Source organism: Vigna umbellata, chromosome 3 (assembly GCF_029865625.1).
Source record: "Vigna umbellata cultivar VRB3 chromosome 3, Vumbellata_1.0, whole genome shotgun sequence".
Classification (NCBI taxonomy): domain Eukaryota; kingdom Viridiplantae; phylum Streptophyta; class Magnoliopsida; order Fabales; family Fabaceae; genus Vigna; species Vigna umbellata.
Window position 1 is genome coordinate 33,149,998 of NC_142167.1, and position 11,557 is coordinate 33,161,554.

Genomic DNA, 11,557 nt, shown 5'->3' on the forward strand with positions numbered 1-11,557 from the left:
CTCAACCACCAAAATACTTTCCTTTACCATAGAAATAATCCTAAAATTTTCTTGATCATTAACTTTCAGGTTAACTTTTTCTGTGAAATTTTTTTCCCAGAAAAATTAACATTTTTCCATACAATATTATTACTTCAAATACTTTTTTTTCTTCTAAATCTGTATCAGTGATGTTTCAAACTTACTGTATTCAACTCTACCAAAAAACTTCAGTATTCCGCTCTAGCATACGTATTTAAAAGAAATAAAAAAATGTTAACTTAATTAAACTACTTTATATTTACCAGGATTTAGAAATTACTATAAATTATTTACTTTTTATATTTACATAATTAATTAGTTTAACTCGCTATATCAAGACTTTAACTGCAATACAAACATTTAACACCAAAGCTGTCTTTATCAAACTGTATCGTACCCAAAAAGGAAATTTAGGAAACTAACCATTGAAATTAGTTAGCAATTAAATTGTCAATACTGATGTCATTGCTTTTTCTGAGGATGCAATCACCATGTACACACACTCAACCAACCCACTGATTATTTTGATTCTAACTTCAATCATTAATTCTTCATTCGTTGAAGTGTCAGATCATTAGTTCCATTCTACACGTCTTATTTTGGGGGAATTGTGGAAATTCAGAAAGTGGTCCCAAAATAAATCATAATTTTGTTACCTTTTATTCATAGTGATAAGGTGACAGAAATGAGAAACGAATTCTACAACAAATTTCCGTTTTATTCAGCACCGTATGCTAAAAACAAAATTGTTCCACGTAAATACAAGAGAATTCTCCTCCATAACCAAAAAAAAGCACAAATGCTGAAAGAACGGACCTACAAATCTGGAAAACCGTGACCACAGGTAATAATAATCATAGCATCATTTTTGCTATAAAAACTATACACCTCGTCGATATTCCAGTTGCTTTGTGTTCTCCAGCAAAATCTGCCAGCCAACAAAGAAACAGGATTTAAGCAGTGAAATTAATGTAAAACTTGTTTGGACTCCTCTTAGTATAATCACAAAAGTGTCAGCAGGTTCTTACTTCTCGAATGTAGTTTGCTATTGCTTTGCAGCCTTCGATTGCCAGTTGCATAACATTTTCCAAAATGTCAATTGGTAGTTTAGAATCCATCTATAGACAGTAACAACAGAAATTAGTGCAAATAAAATTAAACTAGGAGCTTTTCCATTCTAAACTACGGAATATGGCAGGGAGTGAACGAATGAAATAAGCTGGATGAGAAAAGAAAAGCATTGCATGCTTTTCATAATAATGATAGTAGTAAATTTCTGATTAAAACTTTGAAGGTTCACAATCTCAACCAGCCTTTACATAGTGGCACGTGTTCGAAACAAATTTAACTCCATAATATCAATCTAAGAATGGGAGCAATAAACTGACTGATAAACTGTCATTGGAAAAAATCTATGCCAGCCCCACCAAATGAAGTTACCCTCCCTCTCTGTTTTGTGGACCATACATGAATTTCATCCTATAATAAGGTGGCGGAAAGAATATATCAACTATATTTCTTCAGTCAAAATTTAAAGTATCAACAAAAGATCTGCAACTAAAAAAGTAAAAGATGCTGAACTGGAATTCCAAATAAAGAGTTACCAAGTATGATACTAGTGAAAATTAAGTTACACTTGATCAAACATTAACTCAGACTAAAAAGAAGATTTGTCATGACATAACTCCATCAAAGGGTACAACAGCAAATCACTCTATCAGGAACCTTCGTAAGAAGTATCTGTTGATTAAAAAACAATTGATATTTGAAAAAAGATTCATGTGTACAGCAAACTATTAAGTTGTTAAATCTGAGGAGAGCTTAGATAAGCTTCTTTTGGGGATTTCCGAACATGCACCTATTCCCTCGAGTAATCAAGGGTTAAAACTCTACTGTTCTCTCCAAAATCTCTAATAACAAGAACAGTTTTTGAAGGAAGAGGAATTACAGCTTCAACACCACCAGACTCTTTACTACGTGAGTACCAATGACTGAGAGAGCAATAAAAAGTTTTCCTTTCTGTTGAACTAATTTACCTGGTTGACTACACAATAGATACAGAGAAAATAACAAGACATGAATTAACCTGAAGCAGTGTTACTTTATCCAACTTTGGCAGAATTCCTAAGGTTACATCAGGACCTCCAGCATTGTCTTCTACATAGTTCAAATCTGTACACATTCAGAAACCTTTAATAATTAGGGCAGCCCGTGCATCAGAAGTAGACAGAAACAAAACAGACATACCACACTTGTATTTAGCCAGTTCAAATTTAGAGTAAAAACAGATATATACCAAGCAGACTTGTGCTGTTAAGGTATCCGACACTGCAGGATGTTACAAGATCACGCATAGGGATCCCAGCATCGGCAAGGGCCAAAGTTGCAGCATTTATACAAGCAGATCTAGTTCCTATAAAAGACATGTCAACATCACCCAAAATTAATGTACATATTAAATGAGTAAAGAGAGAAAATAAAATGGCAATGACAGAAAAGAATCACAAGATCCCATTATCAAGTCTTAGTTACCTCCATCTGCTTGGAGAACTTGGACATATATATCTATCTGCAAATTTAATAAATAAAACATTAGGGAGGACTAGGGGAAAGCAAAGCACATGACAAAATAAGTTCTTAATGTGTAATAAAACCTGAGATCGAGGCAATAGATGTGTCAATATAGATGCTTCCATGGTTTGCCGAATAACCAGGGAAATTTCAGTTGATCTCCTGTAGAATGAGAACTTCAAATCACGTAGTAAAAAATAAGAAGTGATCCTATTATCCTTCTGTAAGAGAACCTTACAATGAGAACCATATTAAAACTATGAAGGAAAAGCAAAACAGGATAACATTTATATCTGCAAACATTGATGGTTAAGCCATTCAAAACTATTCAGTGAGTTTTGGCCAAAGATTACTCAAAAAAGTCAAAGCTTGCAAAAAAGATTAAAAGTGAGAAAAGGCAGTAAAAGGGTGCATGGGGTTAAGCTTTTCATTGTTTTATGATACATAACCCATTGCTGAGCCTGTAGTCAGCTATATCAAAGGCATGGAGCAGCCAGCCCCAAAAACACTACAATACGTTAGTGGATAGCAAGATAGTTGTTACATAGAAAATTATGAATGCAAGATTAAAAAAAAAATTATACTGTATCACATGAACAAATGCAATATATATATATATATATATATATATATATATATATTACTAATTAATAATATATATATTACTAATTAATAATCAAAATTTATACTCTAAAAGTCTAAACATGCATTACCACCATTGCTATTAAATTCTTACCTCAGTAAAAAGATCAAAAAGTCCAATTTACAAATTACAAGGCACTCTTAAGATAGATTCTACTAATGCAACATTCACTATCATCCTAGTAGTCTATGCTCCAATACCATTTTGATAAGTATAAAACTACGAATATATAAAAAATAAGTGAAAGGTCAAAAAGAATAGGAAGTTAAACAAAAGCAAGTAAATGAGCAAAACCTGTCACCCTTTGATTTCCTCATGCGATCTCCAGTGCTAAAATTAGCCATGCTGTACTCACACCGAACCTATAGACATACATTGCACATAAGCAACAATTAAGTTTTTGTTACAATTCATATAAATACAGACAACATAACTTAGAAAAAAAAAACTACCAGAGCATGGTTGGTTATTTGGCTTCTATTTTGCACCTGAAATGCAGAGAAGTTACTAAAGAAAAACAGCAAATCATCTAAAGCTCAACTACAACATCAAAGTTTTTTAAATGTCTAAACCAACTAACACTGAAAAAGGATAGTTAACAATCCTTAAATTACATAGACAAATTTTCATTAGCAAGGTAAATAATTAAACAGTACCTCTCTAGGGCCATAGACGGCAGCAATAACTTTTGTATTACCCATCTCAAACATGGCAGAACTGTTTTCAAAATAAAAAAACTTTATGGTCAAATGCTTCAAATGATATCACAACTTAATTTTCTAAAAAGCTAAAATTCATTTACCCATCTGCTTTGGATACAGCACCAATTTCTGCACCAATTTGTCGCATCTACAATATACCATAAAGAGAGGAGAAAAAGTTAAAGGCAAAAGATCAGTAGAGAAAGAAATATAAAATCATAGATTTAGATCCTCTACAGTGAAGGAATAACACTTTAGAGGATAAACTGCAGTAATAGTCATTGAGATTTTAATAACTTCATAGTTTCTTATACATGTACATATATTTTATCACACTCTTAAATACTAAATTTTTAATAAATAGTAATAACTTCACCTTATCCTCTAAAGTGCATCTCCTCATTTTAAATAGTCGAATCCCAAAATCATGTCCAAATCACAGCTGTTAAATAGGACTGAATTCCATAGGACAGACCTTAAAATGCTGCTTTCAATTAGCTCATTTTGTCATAGGACCAAGTTCATATATCTCACTAAAAAAGGTTGGTTAGACATCCTTAGGGTTAGAACCCTCCATTTTCTTACTTTTATCATTTGGCAAACTACAACATTTGTAGCTTTTAAGTGATATGATGGAATCGTACTTGACGTAGTCCTCTTTTTGTATTTTTTTACTTTTTATAGTTTAGCTCTTAAGGAGCATGGGTTACTATAAATACCCAGCTCCTCTATTGTATTGTCACTTTTGAGCTGAATGAGAATTATATTTCTGAAATCTGAATAATTCTCTCTTGAAAGTCATAGGCTAGAGAGTCCAAAGACTTCCTCTAGCCACCTTCCAAGCACACTCTATTTTTCCATTTCTCCAAAATTCCACGGTGCTACTCATTCCTCCACGCCACCTCTCCTTCGCTGCCACCTCGCATGCGTCAGCGTTTTTCAATTCCTTCTTCAGCCACGCGTCCGCTCCCTCATTCCACATCATTTGCTTTTCTTCTCACACATCAGACACGCACAGCCACATTCTCTCTTTCGTGAGAGCTTTTTCTCCATCTCGCAGAACCACATCTCGTTCTTCCACTCAAGAGTTTCCTCGTCGCCAGCCATTCTTCATCACAAATCCATCTCTTCTCCTCCGTAAGTATCAGATTCACAAGTTTCTTCATCTTTCTTCCACTGTCACCAAATCATCTGCACATTTGTCTAGGGTTTCTTCATCCTTCATCATTTTCTCTGATTTTAGCCGATTAAAATTACTTTTGATTCGTTCCAAACCTTTTCCACCGTTCAATCTTCATTTTGAACCGATTAATCGGTTCATATTGGGTTTCCTTCCATTTCTAGGGTTTCTATCGAGTTTAACCCTCTGTTTTTGTCATTTTCCGCTGCGTATTCTTTGTTGGAGAAGCTTCGAGGAGGTCCGGTTTGTATTCGCGCAGCTTCAATCGACCTCTCCTCGGGCGTTCGTCCATCAAGTGGTATCAGAGCCAGGTTCGAACACGCTTCAGAGGTAAGTATCTCGGTTCGTCTCTGTTCTGAGTTTTCTTCCATTATTGAGTTGTTTCGATTCTTGTTTCAGTTTGATTCGTGTCTCTGTCTTTGTTCTAGTTTTGTGTTTTGATTCTGTCTTGATTCTGAGTTTATTCTTCCATTTTCGCGTTCTTAGTTAATTTCTTTACTGTCTTGTGTTTAACTTTTGTTCGTCATGGAATTCTCAAAGTGTTTTGCCTTGATTCAGTTTCAGTATGTGTTGTTTTTTCTGTATGAGATTCAAATATGTTTGTTCGTTCTTGGATCTCAATTTCTGCGTTTAGGTTTTCAAGTTGAGTGTTACTTATTTGTTTAAGCTTTCTTGTTCTGTGCCTTTGAGTCATTATATGAGTATTATTTCATTTTATTTCGGTGCAAGTCTTTGTTTGAGTATTTTAATTTCTAAATCCATTTCTGTTTTGTCTATGTCATGTTATTTTGTTTTAATTGTCAATTAAATCTGAGTTTAACTGTGATTCAATTGAGTTTTTTTTGCTTTGAGTAAGATCTGTTCATCATCATAAGCAGTGACATTCAATTGAATGAGCTTGATGCAGACTTCAACAGCAGTTTAATTTCATTTCATTTATCTGAAGCTGTCTTGAGTTTTTGATGCTGACCATTACATGTAATTTGTATTGCACTTTTGAAATTCTGTGAGCTGAAAGTTGAATCTGCTTGTGGATAGCAAATGCACACCAATTAAGCTATGAAATGTTGCATTGAGCTTGGGTGCAAGATGCTTACAGCAGCATCAGTCTTTCATTTGGCCAGCTACACCGAACTGGTTTTTCTTTGAAGTCTGTGTTAATGTTTTGAGTGTGTGTTTGTTCTACTTAGTATTAGATCATTACTAAGTTCTAACATCAGTACATCCTAGAGTCATTGTGTCTGAGTGCTTTAATTTCTTTTCTGCAGAATTAAATTTGATTTGACTTGTGTTACTGCACCTTTGTGTCAAAGTTGTTCTGGCTTAAAATTTGTAAGTGGTTGATGATTAAGTCCACAAAAATCTGCATCACATCAGCAGTACTTGTAATCTTGTACAAAACAACCACTAAATCTGTGATTTGAATTTGAACCTAGCAGTAACACTTGTAATTGGAGTTGATTCTACTGATTTCATTGTAAAACAATGCATAAGGCTGAAATTAACAATGTTATTTGCTGCACTACAAGTTTGAAATAAAGTGAATCAGTTTGAACATTTGTTTACAAAAATTCTGCAATTTGTTCTTGATCTTTTATTGCTTTTGAAATCTACTCTAGAACTGATCTTAGGATCCTGTTTGAGTGCTTACTGTGATCAAAAGCTTTGTTTCTTGCTTGTCATTGTTGAATGTCTTAGTTTTGTCTACATTACATGTAAAATCTGTTCAGCTGTTCTAATTTGAGCTTTGTTTGCTTTCATAATCTGATCTTGAGTCAGTTTCTCTGTTGTGCTGTAAATTCTTTTGCTTTAGTGGTTGTCCTGTTCTGTTCTACCTGTCTGTCCATTACTTTGATCTTTGCCTAGCCATTTCTTTACTACTTGAGAAGCTTTTTCACTCTGGATTTCTGGAAATTGAAAGAAGGTTTGTGTGCTTGGTAGCATTTTAGGTGGTGGTGGTCTGGAATACTCTCCAGCTGTGTACTGCCAAGGGAGAATCTCCCTTCCAAACCTTTACATTTTGAGTGCTTTAAGCTTTTAAAAAGAAGCCTGAGTGTTGTGAGTTTTGTAAGGCTGATTTGGCCTAATTCCTTGGCACTTTGAAATAGAGAATTCATTGTTAATCTAACTGTTTTGTGATTGTTCATTGTGCAGGAAAAGAAATTGGATCAATTAGATTGGATCAGTTGTGGTTTGCTTAAACTGACATTGCATTCATTTTGGATTATAAACTGCTTGCTGAAATCATTGAGATATTATATGTCTGAATGTGATTACTGATTTCATGGTTTGCTTACAATTGTTGAAATCTGTTGAATACTTATTAGCACCATCATTCTTTCGTTGTTGAGATCAATTTTTCCAAATGCATATAGAAAATATTTTCCTGGTATTAATCACATGCAGATTTCAGTTTTATTCAGATTGATTGATTGAATACCTTGCATGCCACCTAGTTAGTTATTCATGGACTGATTTATGCATGAATTGATTTGCTTGGAGTAATTAGTCTTGTGCATGAACTTGTTTTAACTGCCAAAGCATCATTCCATTTGAAGAAGTGACTAAAGCACTTACTTTCCAATTCTGACGTTGTGGTTGAATTAAGCACATAATTCTTTTACCCATTGGATTGATCAGAATTTAAATTAGAATTGAATGGTTGTTTAAATCAGTTTAGTTCAGCTTTGAATTACACCCATTGCATCTGGTTTAATATCTATGTCCTTGTGTATTTTTGCTAGAGTTGGTGCAATTTCTGTGAGCAGATCTGAAACGAATCAGTGCAGGGAAAAAGTGAAGAATGAATCTGCTGATTTGTTGAGCACAAGGAAGAACCTACAACAAAGTCCACTAAAACCAACAACTAGAAATAACATTAATCAGGGAAGTTTCTTAGCTATATTACTTCTATTTGTTTAACTGTTTGTGTTATAGCTTGCAATTTGTTGGATGATGTGATTTGCTGAATTGGAATCTGGTTTGATGTTGTTGTGTGCAGAGTTGATAAACATTTGGAGTCAAGAATTTTAAGCAGTAGCAGAATATCAGTAGAGTTTACAGCAAGATAGACCAACCATTTAATTAGGGGAGTTGTTTAATTTTGTTGCCTCTGGATTACTTAATTGTTTCTGTCTTAGCTGGAAATTGATAGCATTGATGGTTACTCTGCTGAATTGATTGTGAATCTTTGATTGCAGTTTGTCATTTGAGAGCAACAGAAATTTATATAGCTGCATCAAGTGTACGAGACTAGGAGAAAAGGGAAGAATCTTTTATATTGTGTGAATTTAATCCTTTTGATATCTGTGTGTAGATAAGGCACATTGATTCCAATTGTGATTTGTGATTATAGGATAAACCAGAAGCTAGAAAAGGGGCCAAAGCTAGCCGAACCAGCAACAGGAGTGTACATTTTTTTTTGGCACAAGGACTTGGCATCAAAATGAATGAAGTGGACCAGGACCAGGACCGTAGCAGCCTAGTATAGTTTTTCTTTTGTAATTATTTTCTTCAATTTGTTTGTAATAGGCTTGTGTTAGCCTACTGTTAGCTTTAGCTTTTGTTTTGTAAAAGGGCCTTTTATAAAGTCCAAGTGTTTAGGAAGAGTCCTTGGTGCTCTTTCAAACTCTTGGCAACTTTATTTGCTTTTATTTTTAGCATAGCTAGACAGGTGAATGTGTCTTGTTAGCCAAAGCTACAAGCTTCACCATAGGAGTAGACTTTAATATTGACTTAATTTGTGTATCTCGTAGGGGTCATTAGAGTCCGCTGGTTTCTTTAGTGTTTTTGTTTCTTTGATTTTGTGTTCACGTTTAGGGTTGATTAGGCTAAAAGGGATTAAACTCTAAGCCTTTTCACATTAGAGTCCGAGAGTCTAGTCTTTTATTTGTGCTTAATTGTTTGAGTTGTGTACTTTGTTTCTAAAGGTGATTTTAGTTTAAGGGGTAATTAGTTAGTAGCCTAAGACATTTCTGGCAAGGCAAGATTTGGTACTTAAGCAGCTCTTTAGCTCACCTCTCTTACCTGGGACTTGTCTAAGTGAAAGTTTTGAACCCTTTAGATTAAGAAAACTTTTAAAAACAAAGATGTCTTCTTATGGTTCATATAGGTCTTCTAGGTTAGATAAAGTTGATGAAATGTTTAAACAAGCTAGGAATCTTCCATCCTTTGGTAAAGATATAGGTGCATTAACATACCTAGCTTGGGAAAAAGAAATTGATAAAATAAATCCTTGGTTTTGTGAAGAGAGTGAATATTATGTTCTTAGTATATATCTCTCTAAGTTAGAAGAAAATGCAAGTGAGTGGTGGGATGAAAGACAATATCATGTTAGGAAAGGTAGAAAGTCCTCCATGATTGGCATGATTTAAAAGCTTGCATGAGAAGAAAGTTTGTGCCTTCAAGCATTAAAAGAAACCTAGAACTAATTAGGGATTGCATTAATGATGGAAAATTATTTCTTGAGAGTTTAAATGATCATGGGTTTCTTCGTAGAGAATTAGAATTTGGGGCAAGACATAAGGAGATCAAGGATAAGAAAAGAGAAAGAGAGATTGAGAGAAAAGAAAAGGAAGAAAGGAAAGAAGAAGAGAAGAGAGAGAGAGAAGAAATAGAGAAAAGAGAAGAGAGAAAAAGAGAGAAATTAAGAAGAGAAGAAATAGAGAAAAGAAAAGAGAGAAGAAGAGAGGAATTAAGAAGAGAAGAAGAGAGAAAAGAAGAAGAAAAGAGAGAAATGCAAGAAAGAGAGAAGAAAGAAAAGGAGAAATTGTTACTGATGACAAATCCTATTCTTTCAAAGACTGTGGAACAAAAAAGGGAAGGTTTCCAAATCTTTACTTCTTTTCCAATAATTGATTACTTTTCAATTTTTGACTTCTCTTTCAAACCAATTGTTATGAAAACATTTTCAAAATATGACAATTCAAATCTTGAGTTATTCTTATCTTTAAGAAAACAACTAACTCAAGATAAATACCCAGCTCTATTGTATTGTCACTTTTGAGCTGAATGAGAATTATATTTCTGAAATCAGAATAATTCTCTCTTGAAAGTCATAGGCTAGAGAGTCCAAAGACTCCCTCTAGCCACCTTCCAAGCACACTCTCATTTTTCCATTTCTCCAAAATTCCACGGTGCTACTCATTCCTCCACGCCACCTCTCCTTCGCTGCCACCTCGCATGCGTCAGCGTTTTTCAATTCCTTCTTCAGCCACGTGTCCGCTCCCTCATTCCACATCATTTGCTTTTCTTCTCACACATCAGACACGCACAACCACATTCTCTCTTTCGTGAGAGCTTTTTCTCCATCTCGCAGAACCACATCTCGTTCTTCCACTCAAGAGTTTCCTCGTCGCCAGCCATTCTTCATCACAAATCCATCTCTTCTCCTCCGTAAGTATCAGATTCACAAGTTTCTTCATCTTTCTTCCACTGTCACCAAATCATCTGCACATTTGTCTAGGGTTTCTTCATCCTTCATCATTTTCTCTGGCCGATTAAAATTACTTTTGATTCGTTCCAAACCTTTTCCACCGTTCAATCTTCATTTTGAACCGATTAATCGGTTCATATTGGGTTTCCTTCCATTTCTAGGGTTTCTATCGAGTTTAACCCTCTGTTTTTGTCATTTTCTGTTGCGTATTCTTCGTCGGAGAAGCTTCGAGGAGGTCCGGTTTGTATTCGCGCAGCTTCAATCGACCTCTCCTCGAGCATTCGTCCATCATGATAGGTTTTAATGTTTATCAGAACTAAGGTTATTGACTGCTTCTAATCTGTTTATATGCTTTTTTGCAGTTCAAAATGTGCCCTTACACATTTCCATTACCCATGGCATGGCTCATCTATGTATAACCCATATGCAGAACTATCTGTAGATCTTATATATACTAATTAACATAAAGCTTCAGTAATTCATGACTATGTAAGAATTCATGTAGGATATTATTATTTATTAATACTCCGCATTTCATACGCTTCATGAGTATTCTTGAAAGATCTAAAGGAACCTTTTTTGGAATGAATATTAAGTGAAGAAAAAAGGAGGAAAAAAAAAGCCCAAGAAAAAAATAATAGCTGTACCTCCATGGGTCTGCGACCATCCAGTCGAAGTCCTTCTGGCCTGACGTATTCCATCCTCAGGTCAATCTATGGCAGAGACAAAAGGGAGACAAAGATGAGACATAAGCAGCTGGATTTTGTTTTTATTTGCTTTATATTCTTGGCTTCCAAAAAAAATGATATTTTCTACTAAAGTTATTAAAACAAAATGGTGAGATTTTGATGAATCTGAGCCATTTAAAAGTTTGTGTTGGCTCAAGTAGTTTGTGGGTCATGCAGTGAGATGAGTGAGAGAGCAGTTCGAATTAATAACACTGCTCAATTGAAAACATACCGAACAAACTCCAGTTGCTCTGTAAAGATTAGGATGAAAACAAGGTT

At 34.6% G+C, this 11,557-nt stretch overlaps 1 protein-coding gene and 1 long non-coding RNA gene across 2 annotated transcripts; one reads left to right on the forward strand and one right to left on the reverse strand.

The window, feature by feature from the left end:
- Positions 1–901: 901 nt before the first annotated feature.
- On the reverse strand, positions 902–4,084 carry LOC148202283 (exosome complex component RRP41 homolog). The gene is made up of 9 exons (XM_088109580.1): positions 4,038–4,084; positions 3,892–3,952; positions 3,530–3,597; positions 2,676–2,754; positions 2,554–2,590; positions 2,318–2,434; positions 2,108–2,193; positions 1,050–1,139; positions 902–949 (listed from the first exon to the last, which is right to left on the reverse strand). The coding sequence occupies exons 1-9, from the start codon at positions 4,082–4,084 to the stop codon at positions 902–904; spliced, it is 633 nt and encodes a 210-aa protein (XP_087965706.1).
- Positions 4,085–4,750: 666 nt separating this feature from the next.
- LOC148202284 (uncharacterized) lies at positions 4,751–8,899 on the forward strand. Its single transcript, XR_015785025.1, has 3 exons — positions 4,751–5,073; positions 5,345–5,446; positions 7,861–8,899. It is a non-coding gene; the product is annotated as an uncharacterized LOC148202284 (long non-coding RNA).
- The last annotated feature ends 2,658 nt before the right edge of the window (positions 8,900–11,557 follow it).